Source organism: Theropithecus gelada, chromosome 17 (genome assembly GCF_003255815.1).
Source record: "Theropithecus gelada isolate Dixy chromosome 17, Tgel_1.0, whole genome shotgun sequence".
NCBI lineage: Eukaryota > Metazoa > Chordata > Mammalia > Primates > Cercopithecidae > Theropithecus > Theropithecus gelada.
This window is the reverse complement of record NC_037685.1, coordinates 33,911,990-33,928,499: the sequence shown is the minus strand read 5'-3', so window position 1 is coordinate 33,928,499 and position 16,510 is coordinate 33,911,990. Positions and strand designations below refer to the sequence as shown.

Here is a 16,510-nt window from a genome sequence, read left to right as displayed (position 1 = left end):
GATCAAAACAAAATCTTTAAGTCCCCCATCACCTGCCCTCTTCCCAAACCCCTCTTTTGGGAATCAAATGGAGCTTTTGGAAATTGAGCTCTAATACTCATCCCAGGCTGCCATAACAAAAATAATGAGCACACCTTAAGCACACCTGAGAGCTCCCTAAGCTCTATCACCGCAGGTCCGCAGAATTCAGAGTAGAAGTTATATTATTCACAGTAACAGCATGTAAAAGAAAAAAAAATGTAATTTTTAGAAAGTATCCCATGAAAATGTACACTCACCAGTCATGTTGCTATTCCAGTCATTTTATTAAAATATAAAAGCATATTTTAATTTACTCTGATAAATTTTCATATTATAGTCAAAGTACATTTTAAAACAGAGATTGGCCGGGTGTGGTGGGTCATGCCTATAATCCCAGCACTTTGGGAGGCCAAGGCGGGCGGACCATGAGGTCAAGAGATCGAGATCATCCTGGCCAACATGGTGAAACCCCGTCTCTACTAAAACTGCAAAAATTAGCTGGGTGTGGAGGCACATGCCTGTAGTCCCAGCTATTCTGGAGGCTGAGGGAGAAGAAACGGTTGAACCAGGGAGGCGGAGGTTGCAGTGAGCCAAGATCGCACCACTGCACTGCAGCCTAGCAACACAGCGAGACTCCATCATCTCAATAAGTAAACAAATAAATACAGAGATTGAACAATTTATTTTATTATTGTTTGTTGTTTTTGTTTTGTTTTGTTTTTTGGAGATAGAGTTTCCCTCTTGTCACCCAGGCTGGAGTGCAATGGTGCAATCTCAGCTCATTGCAACCTCCACCTCCTGGGTTTAAGCAATTCTCCTGTTCCAGCCTCCTGCATAGCTGGGATTACAGGTACCTGCCACCACACCTAGCTAATTTTTGTATTTTTAGTAGAGACAGGGGTCTCACCATGTAGGCCAGGCTGGTCTTGAACTCCTGACCTCAGGTGATCTGCCTGCCTCGGCCTTCCAACATGCTGGGATTACAGGCATGAGCCACCGCGCCCAGCAAGACTGAACAATTTCTATAGTGAAAACTTTTTTTTTTTTTTTTTTTTTTTAATGTTTTAGTAGAGACGGGGTTTCACCGTGTTAGCCAGGATGGTCTCGATCTCCTGACCTCGTGATCCGCCCGTCTCGGCCTCCCAAAGTGCTGGGATTACAGGCTTGAGCCATCGTGCCCGGCCATGAAAACTTAAAAGCTGTTGCCTTTGTTACAGATATCCTTAATAGCAATTTAAAATTAAGTATTTACATAATGACCAAACTGGTAGAAAAGGGGAGGTAGGGCAGATTATACTTGAACTATACTGATGATAGGAGGCAATAACGTGGAGCATTACTTGTGGGTATCAGAAACATTGTTTAAGTCATTTCATTTCCAGCACTACTCTAGACTTCATTAAGATTAATTAATTAATTAAGATTAGCTTAATAATCCTATGTCTGAATCACGAGGTTAAGTCCTGAACCTCTCCTTTCTCCTTGGCTGTGCACAAACAGAATCAGAGCATGTAGTTGATGCATTCGTTCATTCATCAACAATTTATTGAGTGCCTATTTGGTGCCAGGAGCCTTGCTAGGTGCTAAGATACAAAGATCAGTAAGATATGGTCCCTGCCCTTGGGGTGTTTAAAGTTAAGTAAGGAAACACATATGAGTTAACAATTGTAACCAAGACGTACTGGCACTAGAATAATAGGTGATCCAGCGTATGAAGAAGCAGGAACTAGTCAACTCAGCCTCTTGAAGTTGTGTCAGAAAAGGTTAATAGTAAAAGCAATTCCAGCCTGGACGTGGTGGCTCACTCCTGTAATACCAGCACTTTGGGAGGCTGAGGCAAGCGGGTTGCTTGGGCTCAGGAGTTTAAGATGAGCCTAAGCAACATGGTGAAACTCCATCTCTACAAAGAATACAAAAATTAGCTGGGTGTGGTGGCCTACACCTGTGGTCCCAGCTACTTGGGAGGCTAAGGAAGGAGGATCACCTGAGCCTGGGAGGTCAGTGCTACAGTGAGCTGAGATTGCACCACTGCATTCCAGCCTGGGTGACAGAGGAAGGCCCTGTCTCAAAAAAAAAAAAAGAAAAAGCAACTCCATAGATCCATCAGATAGTATTTTCCTGTCAGGTTGTTGCTAGCCCCTTAACTCACTGCCACCTGTCCTTATAGTAAAGTCAGAATTTTGCTAAAAAGCCAGCCCTGTGATACAATGAATGCCCCCTTTGGCCTCAAGTAAATAAAGACAATTTTAAAAACAAAAAAATCAAATCCAGGGCTTTGTTTGACAGCAATAGATATAATTGCTGGTAGACAATATACATGCATAAACATCAAATACTATTTTAAAAGTGTATTGAAAAGCAGTGCTGCAGGCTTGCCTATGATCAGAGAGTCTAGCCACTCCTGACAACCGACTGGAATGTGAAATTGGCGGCTGATAATGAACAAAAGGACACGTCAACTAGGAAGTTAGTATATAGAAACACTTTAGTGCACAAACAAAGCACTAAATTACAATGTGGCTCTACAAATACCAGGGGGTGATAAGTCCACTGAGGTCATGAGTTAACTTTTCAGGCAGCTGGGATGATTAGGTGCAGATTGCTATCAGACTAATCACTGTTCTTAAATACTTCAGGATTCCTGTCTTGTGTCCTCTTATTACATTCCAGTTACAAAAATTAGGAGGAGTTATGGCATTTGCTTGCTCATGGGTTATTTTACCCTGCCTCTAGAGAAAGAGAACACTGTGCTGTTGGGTAAAACAAATGTCCCATTTAAAATGTTTGGAGCATGTGCAATGATTGGGGGTCTTGGCTTGTTTTCAAGACACTAGGCACTGAGGCTGAACCAAGCAGTCACGTGCTCCAGAAGCAGTGGAAGAAACTACAGAAAACTGGCCCAGCGACACAGACTCTGGAGTTTGTGCCTAATGGTGCAAGTACTGAGGCCATGTTTCCTAATGTGAGATGCAGATAGCACAGCAGCATAAAACCAAGCTGAGACAAATAGCCTAATACCATAACCAGGCAAGTGCTGAGCAATTATATTTGGCAAAAATCTCTGCTAAGCTGATGGAGGAACTAAGGAAGGAGTTACTCCTTCAGTGTTCGGAGTTCGTGGACTAAACCAGGTGGAGTTCTTGTTCTAGAGATAAAGACTGGATGACTTGTTTGGTCAACTCTCTAAACTAAGAAAAGCATAACCAACCATAATTCCAGGAAGATGCATAGATGTATGTGTTTGAGTGGCAGTGGGACCAGGGCTGGACTAGGTTAAGTTCTGAAAAGAGTAAGGTGACCCCCAGCTATGTCATACATTGATCAGGTAAAAGATAGACACTTACCATCACAAATTCTGTTCAGCAACAAACTGAAGAATCTAGACAGTGCAGTAAGGCAAGAAGAATAAAAAAAATATTTAAGAATGGGAAAGGAAGAAAGAACACTCTCCATATTCACAGATGATATGATTTTGTACATAGAAAATCTCAAAAAAAAAAACTACAAATAAATTATTTGAAGTAAAAATGGTTTGGGGATGGGTGTGGTGGCTGATGCCTACAATCCCAGCACTTTGGGAGAGCAAGATGGGTGAGTGGATTGCCTGAGCCCAAGAGTTTGAGACCAGCCTGGGCAACATGGTGAAACCCCGTCTCTACCAAAAATACAAAAAATTAGCAGAGCATAGTGGCACACACCTATAGTCCCAGCTACTCGGGAGGGTGAGGCATGAGAATCGTTTGAACCCAAGAGGTGGAGGTTGCAGGCAGCAGAGATCAGGCCACTGCAGTCCAGCATGGGTGACAGAGTGAGACCCTGTCTCAAAACAACAAAAAATAAAAAATAAAATAAAAATGGTTTCACAAGATAGCTACTTACAAAGTCAGAATACAAAAATTAATTGTATTTCTATATACCAGCAACAAACAGAAAATAAAATTCTTGAAAAGACACTATCTTTTAAAAAAAGATATCATCTTGGCATGGCGCTATGGCTCACACCTGTAATTCCAGCACTTTGGGAGGCTGAGATGGGCAGATCACTTGAGGCCAGGAGTTTGAGACCAGCCTGGCTACGGCGGTGAAACCCCATCTCTACTAAAAATACAAAGATTAGCAGGTCATGGTAGCCGGCACCTGTAGTCCCAGCTACTCCAGAGGCTGAGGCAGGAGAATCTCTGGAAACCAGGAGGCGGAGGCTGCAGTGAGCCCAGATCGTGCCACTGCGTTCCAGCCTGGGTGACAGAGTGAGACTCCATCTCAAAAAAACAAAATAAATCTAAAAAGATATCATCTTAAAGATATGCAATTTGTAGTAGTATCACAAATACTTTAAAAACCTAGGAATTATAAATGTGTAAGAATTTCACCAGAAAACTATATTACTGAGAGAAATGAAAGAACAATGGAATTTATTTTTTCTTTTGAGATGGAACCTCACTCTGTTGCCCAGGCTGAAGTGCAATGGCATGATCTCAGCTCACTGCAACCTTCACCTCCCGAGTTCAAGCGATTTTCCAGCCTCAGCCTCCCGAGTAGCAAGGATTACAGGTGTGCTCCACCATGCAAGGCTAATTTTTGTATTTTTAGTAGAGATGAGGTTTTACCATGTTAGCCAGGCTGGTCTCTAACTCCCGACCTCGTGATCCACCCGCCTCGGCCTCCCAAAGTGCTAGGATTATAGGCGTGAGCCACCATGCCCCACAAAACAATGAAATTAATAGAAGGATACTAAATTCATGAATTAGAAGTGTTAACAATGTGAAGACGTCAATTCTCCCTAAATCAACCTAGAGATTTATAGCAGTCTTAATTAAAAAGTTTCTTAAAAAATGATCACGCCTGTAATCTGAGCACTTTGGGAGGCCGAGGCAGGTGGATCACAAGGTCAGGAGTTCAAGACCAGCCTGGCCAAGATGATGAAAACCCTGTCTCTACTAAAAATACCAAAAAAATTTAGCTGGAGTGGTGGTGGGCGCCTGTAATCCCAGGTACTCAGGAGGCTGAGGCAGGGAATTGCTTGAACCCAGGAGGCAGGGATTGTAGTGAGCCAATATCTCGCCACTGCACTCCAGCCTGGGCGACAGAGCGAGACTCCATCTAAAAAAAAAAAAAAAATCAGTTTTTAAAGAATATTTGGGTCCAGGAATGGTGGTTCACACCTGTAATCTCAGTACTTTGGAAGGCTGAGATGGGAGGATCTCTTGACCCCCGGAATTCGAGGCCAGCCTAGGCAACATAGAGAGACTCCATTTCTACAAAAAAATAAAAAATTAGTGGACATAATGGGACACACCTGTGGTTCTAGCTACTTGGGAGGCTGAGATGGGAGGATACTTGAGCCTGGGAGGTCAAGGTTTCAATGAGTCATGATTATGCCCCAGCACTCCATCCCAGGCCACAGAGCGAGACCTTGTTGAGAGAGAGAGAGAGAGAGAGAGAGAGAGAGTATTTGCAACCTGACAATCTGTTCTAAGATTTATATAGAAATGCAAAGGCCAAGAATAGCCAAGATACTTTTGAATAAGATGAAAATGATGGGAGGACTTGCTCCTTATCAGAATTAAGATAGTGCAATATGGGGCAAAAATAGAAAAAAATTTAAACATAAAGCAAAATAGCTTGGAAACCAACTTACATCAATTTTATTTAGGGCAAAGGTAGCACACATGAGCGGTATAAAAATGCAATTTTTAAAGTTGATGGTTCTAAGAAATTGAGTATCCATATGGAAAAAATGTCAAACCTCATACTATACATAAAAATCAATTTCAGATGGATGCTGGTAACACAGAAATGGATCCTGTAAGACCAACCCTCCTATAAATAAAAAACTTGGGACAAAAATATGAAAACCTCCGAATGCCTAGAAAAAAAAATCAAAAGTGAACAGAAACTCAAAGGGATCTACTTGGAAAAAGGGTACAGCACTAGGCGGGTTTCCCATTTTTATAGCTTTTCACCTGTACGCATGTCCAACAGTAGACACAAACAAGAATGCATATAGCAGTCAGTTCACAATGGTTAAAAACTGAAGACAACTCACATGCTCATCAACAGGACAGTCAGCAATAAACTGTGGTATATTTACACAACCAAATATTAGTAGCAGCTAAAATGAATAAACTACAGTGACATGCAGTAACATTGATGAATCCAAAGTTATACAATAAAGATTATATACAAAAGATAGACAATAAAGATTACATACAAAAAATTTAACTTATGAAAACTTCCATGTTAAAAACATAATAAAAACATATTTTTAAAGCATACATCTAGATGAAAAACTGTATAAAAATCAATGGAATGAAAATAGCTACGTTGGGTTGAGCAAGGCGAGTGGAGAGTTTACTGGAGAGGTCGTTTAGTTAGATACATAGGTTTATTGGCACGTTTTATTTTGAGTGGTGGACTCACAAAGGCACTTGTTAAATTATTAAATATAACTAACTAAAGAAAACTAGGCCATTGATGGACCAATTATGAGAGTGTATCATGAGTCACGAACTGTGATTAAACCGATTTTGTGTACTTGGGGTTCACAAAAGAAAGGTAGAAAGGGAGGGAAAGGCCGGACAACTAGGGTTGGGAGAAAATAAAGACTGAGATTAGATAACATTGTTGGAGCAGCCTTTGGCTATCAGAGAAAGGGTAGAGATTGGGTTTATTCAGGGCAGGCAATTGTTCAGTGTTTGCAGTGGGAGGTCTAGGGAGTAAGTGATAGTGGATTGCAGCTGACACCAAATCTGTGCTGAGGGCTACATGAGCAAGGGGAGGCCTGGCCCCAGAACAGCAGGGATGGGACTTGGAGAAACTGCTTCTTCTGATAGGGGTGTCGTTGATGTGGGGTTGGAATGCCTTATTGGAGAGATTGCCACTGGGCTACTCCCTCACAGAGGCAGTGGGCGCTGAGTGAGTCACAGAAAGCTTGGGGAAATAGAATTGGGAATCTGAGCTGGAAAGAGGCTGAGCTTTCCATTGGGACTCTAAGTGCTGGGGGTTAAAAACATCAGCTTAGTTCAAATCCCAATTCTTCCTCTTATGGTAGTGTGACTTTAGGCAAGTTACTTACTCATCTCCTCTAAGGCTTCATTCCCCAGTCTGCAAATTGGAGATGGTAATGCTTACATCATAGGGTTTTCCTAAGAGTTAAATAGAATAATGTGTGCAAAAGGTGCGGTATCTTAAGAACTCAATAACTGATAGCTATGTATTTTTTTATTCTTTTAAGAAGCAGAGCCGCTCAGCAATTGAGCTCTAAAGTAGACCCATCCTTAGATAGGAACCTGAATCTGAGTGGGAGGAAAGCACAGGGCTGGGCAATCCAGAAGCTGGAAGAGGGGACAGTCAGAGTGACCTCTGTAAAGCCAGAAGCATGGTTTATCTACCACTCTGCTGGGATATTTAAGAGAACCCCCTTTCTCGGTTTGTTCTTTCTCAAAATAAACGGGGGCATGGTTGGTGATGAAATTCACAAGGAGAACCCCACCCTACCAAAAGCCAGTCTCCTCATGTAATAAATAGCTACAGAAGGCTGGAAGTTTTCATTACACAGGCCAATGACACCCTCACTGTCCAACCCTCCTCATTCATTTCTAGTCTTGTTCAAGACTAGCTCCCTCTCATTTACAAAACAAAAAAGACTCTTATCCTAAGAAAATTACGCTTTTATAGGATTCTTGGGATTTGACATAGGTACTTTGTGAAGTTGTCTGTTTTGAATTATTTGTATTGTCTTTTATCTCAGAGGTTTTTTTTGTTTTGTTTTGTTGTTGTTTTTTTTTTTTTTTTTTTTTTTTTTGGCGGGGGGCAAGAAGGGACTGTTTTTAACATTGTTTTTCCCGCTCTATCCTCTAGGTAAGGCTCCTTTTGAAATGTCAGCCTGCTTGAGCCCTGCTCAGGAGACATGAGGAAAGGTGTTCTCCATGATTGATCTGTATATTCCCCGTTTCTTTAGTAGTTAAGAGTAGTTTTTTTTAAAAAATATACATAGTTAACACAATGCAGAGGTTTAAGTGTGGCAGGAACAGTGAGAATAAAAGGACAGAAATCTCAAAAGGATAAAAAATTAGCAGGCACTGGTGAAGGGCCACTCTGACAGCCGTTGCTTTCCATGATTGTTGACCTCAAACAGCTCTTGTCTCTCGGGCTTTATGGAGATCATGTGTTTGGGATTTTCCCCCTTTTGGGGGCTAATAGAAGTGAGACCACAGAGCTGTGACAAAAGCCTCAGGGTTGGCTGTTGTCATAGTCTTCTCATTTCCTTCTTAACAGGACAAACAGGCTATATCACCTCTCTATGCAGGTATGAAAGCTTCTGAATTCTTTCACTGCACTTGCTTAAGAACAGATCCCCAACATTCTCTTAACAACAGCTGCCAGCTGTCAGTGTGCATGAATGATTATTCGGACTCTGCACTTTGAAGGCATCACCTTCACTGCCCATCACTTCCATCTAGTCACCTCTCATTACCCCATTGGCTTGCTGCTTTGCTTTATCGTCCCTATGGTTCTAGAAAAATGTGACAGTGAGCCACCTGGGTGAAAATCCAGTGAGAGAGAGGAGGATGAAACGATGGGGGAAAACGATTCTGTTCACATTGGGACCCAAGTATTCTCCCTCCTTTGTGGAAGAGAAAGCAAGCAAGCCAGCCAGTCGTGTTACCAAGGTATTTTTTATTCCCCAACAATCTCATTGCTGCCTCCTAGTGAAAGTTTTAGAATTGAAAAGAGACTATTTTCTGGGGAGAATTGAAGGGAGAAAAGAGAAAACTGAATTTACACAGGCCCACAACTTTTTTTGGAGGGAATGTCACTCAGTTTCTGATTAGATACATTTGTATCACCGATATCACTGTGGCCACAAGGGAAATACAGACCCACACGAAATATACTGATCAAATTATACTGTTCTTTAGGTGTTTACAATCAAGAGTTGACAAAATAAAGCCCATCAAACTTACCAATTCTCTTTCAATTTATTTTCCCTCACTATTCACTCACACAGACTATTCCATTTCCTATAAGCTGGGATTTTTTTTTTTTTTCATCTTTAGGACAAAACTGAGCAAGAATAAAAATATGCCTCTATCAATTCAAACACAAGATAGGAGGAAATTAAAAGTGAATTTACATTTTGGTACATATGAATAAAAATGGCTTGAAAATTTACTTTGTTAAAAGCTCAACCAGATTCAGGCAAGAGGTGTGAAGGTTGATTAATAACAGCAATGCCACGTTGCCTTTCTTTCTTTTTTTTTTTTTTCTTTTTTTTTTTTTTTTTTTTTTTTTTTTTTTTTTTTTTTTTTTTTTTTGAGACGGAGTCTTGCTCTGTCGCCCGAGCTGGAGTGCAGTGGCCAGATCTCAGCTCACTGCAAGCTCCGCCTCCTGGGTTCACGCCATTCTCCTGCCTCAGCCTCCCGAGTAGCTGGGACTACAGGCGCCCGCCACCTCGCCCGGCTAGTTTTTTGTATTTTTTTAGTAGAGACGGGGTTTCACCATGTTAGCTAGGATGGTCTTGATCTTGTGACCTCGTGATCCGCCCGTCTCGGCCTCCCAAAGTGCTGGGATTACAAGCTTGAGCCACCGCGAAATGTGGGAAGATTCATTTGGTGAATAGACAAGCACACAAATGGTCATTTTCTTCTTATGACACCTTTGTTTCGCACAGTTCAACATTCTTGGACTTGAGAGTATTCAAATTTGGCTCATTTAATATCACTAGACAGACAATATTGTAAATGCATACTGGAAAAACTATATCCAAGGAACTTTACATATATTATTCCTATAAGATATTGTACATATAAGCATACATTTCAATCATATATACAAACATTTCCTTCTAATGTAATAATTTATTGCAGTAGATTTTTAAACTTAAATTTGAAGAGTATAAAATCACCTAACTCACTAATACAAAACACATTTTCACAATCTTCTCTTTTTATGTGTCAAAATAATTTTCACGACTAGATTTAACTTTATTCACAATATTTAGTGAATAACAGCTTTCATGTCTTGTGCCCTATACATACATATGTTCTTTGTGTGCCAGTGTATAGTATTTTTGTCTCAAACCTATTATACACGTCAGTAGGTGAAAAGCTCAGGGATGATAATTTTGTAGTTAATTATCACAAAACAGTACATTTAATATTCCAGTCTATGTAATTACACATACTAGTGTTTTCACATTGCTCCAGCCAGAGTCTGTGAATGACAAGGGTGTCTTTTCAGAGCCTGTAAAGGAATATGGTTCTGGAGAAATCAGTGCAATTGTCTTAACAATGCAAGGGCATAACTGATACAAAATAAGCATTTGTCAATGACATCTTCAGAAAAACACAAACCACATGCCACTGCTGTTCACAGTTCTGTTATCATGACTGTAATTTTTAAGTCACTATTCTTTTATTACAATGAACAAAACAAGCCTAACTTTTAAATAAATCTGATGACCTGAAACAGTTTTAATTCACGTTCATAATTACAATCAAAGCTTTTGTGTGTGTGTGTGTGTGTGTGTGTATCTGAATGAACTGAACATAAATCGTAGGAAGACTTAAAGAGTTAACCGTTTGTAGATGTTCCTACTTGCACATACCACAGGGCTAGGTCAAATCCAAACTGCCAAAGAAAGAAGGCAAGCAAGTTCTCCCTGAAGGGCAGGCCACCATGTGAATAAAACCTCCAGACAGATCATGTTCTAAGTGTGCTGCAGCATACCAAGAAGTGAGGAAAATACGGAAACAGAATCATACTGTTTGACTTCTGCATCGTATCAACTATTTTTTTAAAAAAAAAACTGCTCTAACTACTAAAGAAGGAAATTATGCTTAGCATAAAAATATTCCAGCATTGAGTGACTGGTACGTTTTACTTCTCTCTTCCAGGGAAACTACTTACACTTATTGATTTTAAACACCTTCACCTTAGTTGTGCATGTGAGACACTGTAAGTTAACTGTACCTTAAAGAGATCAGCATATAGATGGTTCTGGCGACCAGGATCACAACAAAAGACAAACAAACAAAACAATTTTTAAAGACCTGAATAGTCAGTTAAGGATGCATACTCAGCCTGGGCTCTTTTTCGGAAAGGTTGCCAAGAGTGTCCTTATTCCCTCCTGAGCTATTTTTCACCCCACTACCTCTGACTGGGTGCATCAGCAGTGCAAGAAAATGCGAGAAGCATCTGTTGCAAGCAACACCTGGACCTCCAAGGAAAATGAGCACTTTCTTGCTAGAAACAGTCTCAAACATTTTCAAGGGTGAGTCTCCCCTTCCCCAAGCTTAACCCTCTTCCTCCGTAGTTGGAGAGGTTCTCCTACTCGTGCCCGCCGCCTTCTTCCTCCCGGCGAGGCTCCCAGGGTCGCAACCGGGGCAGCTGTGCGCCGGGCCGGCCTGGGTAGCCGGATGACACCAGGGGTTGCCAACGCCAAACAGTGCGCAGACTCCGCGGCGCGCTCCGGACTCTCCACTCGCCTAAACCTGCTCTCAAGTGAAAAGGAGTGGGAGGAGGAGGATTGGGAAGGGGCGGGGGACGGAGGGGATCTGTTAATTCGAGGTCCTGGGGGTGTGGGAGCGGGAGGCGGCTCCGCTGATCCCTCCTCCCTCCCGGAGTCCCGGGCTCCACCTCCTCCGCAGGCCCCCAGATATACACACACAGCCGCGGCTGGACATGCACACCCAGCGCCGGCTCCGGGCGCGCACACACGCAGGTAGCCACACTCACCTGAGCCGGTGCAGAGGGCGGCCTGGGCTGGGCAGGGCCCCCCTGCGCCGCGGGAGTGGGGAGAGCGGGAGCTGCCCCAGCGCGGACCTGCGAACTGAGGTGATGGCGCGTTTTCCTTAACTCTCCTCCAGCACCTCTGCCCCTGCGCCGGCTCGGCTCTGGCCGCAGCGGCGAGGACAGAGGGGCCCCGGACGCCGCGGACTCGCGGGCGCACGCTCCCAGGAGCGCGCCGAGAGGAGCGCCGCGGCGCAGGAAACTTGGGCGAAGTTAGTTGCAAGTGCCGGGCGGCTGCCGAGAAGAGCGAGGCGGGGACGCGGCCGGTGCCAGGCCTAAGGCGCCGCGTGGAGGCTGCGCTGCCCGCCGCGGCCGGCGAGCTCCGGGAGCCCTAAGTCGGCAGGCGCGCCTGAAGGGGCTGGGAGCGAGCGGAGCTGGCATGGCCCGGGGGACGGCCGGACGCGGCTCCTCGGCGAGCCGGGAGACTTTCCTCTGAGGCCGGGCGACCCACGCTTGCTCAAGCCTTATCCACGCTCCTTCCTCGCTCCACCCGTCAGTCCAGCAGCGGGAGAGGAACACTCGAGAGGCAGGTGCTGGGGGGGACAGCTCCCCGCCTCCAAAAAAAAAAAAAACACCCAGCCGATTGGGGGTTTCCCATCGGCGCACCCTGCCCGGAGCCAAGAAGACAGGCTGGTGCTGCTGTATTTGTACTTATATCCATTGCTGCGCTCTGCGTTCTCGTGGCACGCCTGGACACTCCTCCGCCTCCCCCTCCTCTTCCTCCTCCAGGGCCACCTCCCCCCCCCCCCCCCCCCCCTCTGCTTCTGTCAAATGAGAAAGTCACCGAGGAGAACCCAAACACTCCAGCCGCTGAGAGCCCCCTTTGGCACTTGGCAGCACGCGGCGGCGGGCTCCTCGGCTCAACTTGGTGGAGTCTCCGCGACGCAACTTTGGGGGACGCTTTGCATTTAAGAGAGAACGACCGAGGAGGAGGAGCGCTCTGCCCGGCCGCCGCTACCTGCGGGAGCTCACCAGCAAACGCCACTGGAGACGAAGGACCCAAAGAACGTAAAGGGCAAACTGCCGCCGCGGGGAGGGGGCACCGCAGAGAAGTTAGAGTGTCCCAGAGACAACCTGCCCGAGCGCTCGGCCGGAGACACCAGGGCGGCCCGGGGCGCGGTGTGGCCCTGGGCTGGTCCTCCAGCCCCCTCCTCCGGGCCGGGAGCGACGCCGGGGCGCGACGTGGGGCGCGGCGAGTCCCGGCCGGCCGAGCGGGTCCCCGCGGGCAGCCAACATTGATTTCCTCCGGGCCGAGGGCGAGGGCCCGGGCGGCGGCGGGCTGCAGCCGCGGCAGGGCGAGAGCATGTCCAAGCCAGTGGACCACGTCAAGCGGCCCATGAACGCCTTCATGGTGTGGTCGCGGGCTCAGCGGCGCAAGATGGCCCAGGAGAACCCCAAGATGCACAACTCGGAGATCAGCAAGCGCTTGGGCGCCGAGTGGAAACTGCTCACGGAGTCGGAGAAGCGGCCGTTCATCGACGAGGCCAAGCGTCTGCGCGCCATGCACATGAAGGAGCACCCCGACTACAAGTACCGGCCGCGGCGAAAGCCCAAGACGCTGCTCAAGAAGGACAAGTTCGCCTTCCCGGTGCCCTACGGCCTGGGCGGCGTGGCAGACGCCGAGCACCCTGCGCTCAAGGCGGGCGCCGGGCTGCACGCGGGTGCGGGCGGCGGCCTGGTGCCGGAGTCGCTGCTCGCCAATCCCGAGAAGGCAGCCGCGGCCGCCGCCGCCGCCGCAGCGCGCGTCTTCTTCCCGCAGTCGGCCGCCGCCGCCGCCGCTGCTGCCGCCGCCGCCGCCGCGGGCAGCCCCTACTCGCTGCTGGACCTGGGCTCCAAGATGGCAGAGATCTCGTCGTCCTCGTCCGGCCTCCCGTACGCGTCGTCGCTGGGCTACCCGACCGCGGGCGCGGGCGCCTTCCACGGCGCGGCGGCGGCGGCTGCAGCGGCGGCCGCGGCCGCCGGGGGGCACACGCACTCGCACCCCAGCCCGGGCAACCCAGGCTACATGATCCCGTGCAACTGCAGCGCGTGGCCCAGCCCCGGGCTGCAGCCGCCGCTCGCCTACATCCTGCTGCCGGGCATGGGCAAGCCCCAGCTGGACCCCTACCCCGCGGCCTACGCTGCCGCGCTATGACCCCGCGGGGCCGCCTCGCGAGAACCGGTGTGCACACGTGTACATATGTATAGGTACGAGCGCTGCGGCCTCCCCGTGCGCCCTCCCGCGACCGGGGACCCGGTTTGTATGTACATAGAATGTATAGGTGCCAGGCAGAGGCAGAGAGGCCAGGCGGGGCAGGAGTGGCCAAGCGCGAGGGCGCGGGTGAGCGGGCCTGTGAATTCGCAGGATCATTTCAGATCTGCATTTCGGCAGCCAACTCGAAAGCGGTCGGTTGTGTCCGGCAGCAGTTGGTGTTTGCTTTGCACTTCGGAACCTGTTGCGTTTTGACCCACGGAGGTGGAGGAGTAACTTTTTGACATGTTGGCCTTTCCCAGTTTTGTTGGAAGTTTCATGGTCGGTTTTGTTTTTGTTTCTCATTCTCCTTCCTCGCCTCTCAGCCCCCCAACCCCCAACCCCCAACCCCCTCCCGGTCCGTGTTGCATGCACTCTGTTCAAATGTGAGGTCTGAAATGGCTGGCACACGGGAAAAGCTGCTTGTGTCATTCGTTTCTGGGAGTGGGATGGCTCTGAGCAGCCTTGCCTCCCTGTTTGTACTATTTGAACTTTGCAGATCTCTGTTCTCTCAAGCAGAACTCCCAGACCGGATCCATTCTTGACCAGTGACCGGCTCGAATCTGGCCTTTTGTGTGAGATGATCACAGTTTCTTTTGTTTATCACGCCATATGCAAATCAGAGCAAGAGCTCTTTCTCAAGAGCAAGAAACGCAAGCAAGAAATATTTGTGAGATGAAAGTTGTCAATTGGATTTTCTTCCTAAACAAACAACCAACTACTAGAAGTCTGCCTGAGTCCACTCGCTTGGATTTCTGACACAGTTTACAAAAAAGGAAAAAGGCACTCTTCCTATTTTCCCCTTATGGCTGAGTTCACCTTAAGATTGTAAATGTGTATATGTCAGTGAAAACATTGAGGCTTGGAAAATGTTATTTTCGTTGCCCTAAGTTTGAGTCGGTTTTAGACTCAAAAACATTTGGAGCGAATATCAAAGTTAACTTCTAAAAATTGCGAAACTATTTCAGAATCGCAATTTTATCGAAGATTAAATCAGACTTTTTTGTCTGGTAATTATATATTTATTATTTAGCAAAACTGAAGGAAAAAAAGCACAGAATTGTTTCAACAGATGTCTCTCATTTTCAGCTAGCATTTCTCTCCCAAGTTGAGCTGGTTTAATGTGTTTTGGATTTCCCTCCTCAATTGGCTTATTTTTTAGATCACCTGCAATTCATTTGCAAATTACGATAAAACACATTTTAGAGAAAAGAAACCTTGAATTATTAGCTTTTTTGTTTCTTTTTAAATGTATATATTTTGACTAATGTTTGTGAATGAAGTTGGCTAACATGTATTTAGTTTCATTTTGGCTTTATGTAATATAAAGTTTTTAAAATTTTAAATATGGTTTTAACCTTTATGTGTAAATGATTTTCTTGTGTGATCTTCTAATTTAATATTAGACGTCTAAGGTATATCTGTAAATTAGAATCCGACTATCACTCTGTTCATTTTTTTTGAACAAAGAGTTTAAATAAAGCCTGAACCAGGGAAAAGAGAAAAATCTTCTATTTCTTGTTGAGTTCCTAACAAGATTTGTATCTGAATTGCCCTTACGTGCCTGGTCCAGGTGAAGTGTAAGGTATCCTCCAAAAGCACCCTTTGTTTCACTTTTGAATAGATTTACTAGGAAATCTAAATCAAGCCATTGTTATTCAGAGCCAAAAACCTGATTTATCACATTTTTAATCGTGAATAGGAAAGATTTTTAAAAAACAGCCCAAGTCGTTGTATTAGCTTTAACAACAACAACAAAAAAAGGCATTCATGAACCAATAGAACAGAGCCCATTGAAAACATCCAGACCTTTCAAAGCATTTCAGCAGTTTCTAGTAACATTTTAAGAGGGGAAAGTTGCTTGACCACTTTATCTTGTTAGTTGAAGAGCCCCACCACTTAAATCAGTGTAATTTGTTCTCCTATCTTTGGGGTATTCCTTGTTTACACCTTAAGGTTTTATTTGGAAGGATAATCACTACTAATGACAAAGTACAACTTTTGGCCTCTTTAGGACTTAATTTTGTTATGCTAATCGCATTAAAATAGAAGTATAGCATTCAAATGGAGAGGGTTGGATGTCTAGGGCTAGACAAGTTTCTACTAGAGAAAAGTTTGAAAAATCATAACAGACTGTCAGAAAAAAAATAACTATAGGAAGAGCTCGCCACCCCCCTAGCCAACCAAAATGGAAATTCTCAAGCTACTATATACAAGTCTTAAGCCAGTTTCCCCATTGAGACCATCTCTGGAGCTGCACGTCTTTATAAACGACCCAAGTCTTTAAAGTGATTGTTTTCCCCCAACGGAATAATATTTTTAAAACCATGAAAAGTTTTGGAAATGTGAGAAATCGGCTCTGCTGGTTTGACCCTGATTCACTAATTAAAATGATCCCTCTCCTGTTATTCCCCGAGCTCTTTGCAATATTATAAGTTAATTCATATGGTTCTGAGCGATTATGCA

At 45.3% G+C, this 16,510-nt stretch overlaps 1 protein-coding gene across 2 annotated transcripts; it reads left to right on the top strand.

Annotated features, from left to right (window-relative positions):
• Window positions 1-12,618: 12,618 nt before the first annotated feature.
• On the top strand, window positions 12,619-15,545 carry SOX21 (SRY-box 21). Of its 2 annotated transcripts, XM_025364427.1 has the most exons (2): window positions 12,633-13,554; window positions 13,621-15,545. In XM_025364427.1, exons 1-2 carry the CDS (start codon window positions 13,118-13,120, stop codon window positions 13,946-13,948), a joined length of 765 nt encoding a protein of 254 aa, XP_025220212.1. In that variant the 5' UTR covers window positions 12,633-13,117; the 3' UTR covers window positions 13,949-15,545. The 2 variants fall into 2 exon arrangements, with proteins under 2 accessions (XP_025220211.1, XP_025220212.1); XM_025364426.1 differs by having other exon boundaries at window positions 12,619-15,545.
• The last annotated feature ends 965 nt before the right edge of the window (window positions 15,546-16,510 follow it).

Bases quoted from the DNA above. Each gene is read 5' to 3' on its own strand.
- SOX21 (XM_025364426.1), top strand. From the start codon at position 13,118: ATGTCCAAGCCAGTGGACCACGTCAAGCGGCCCATGAACGCCTTCATG.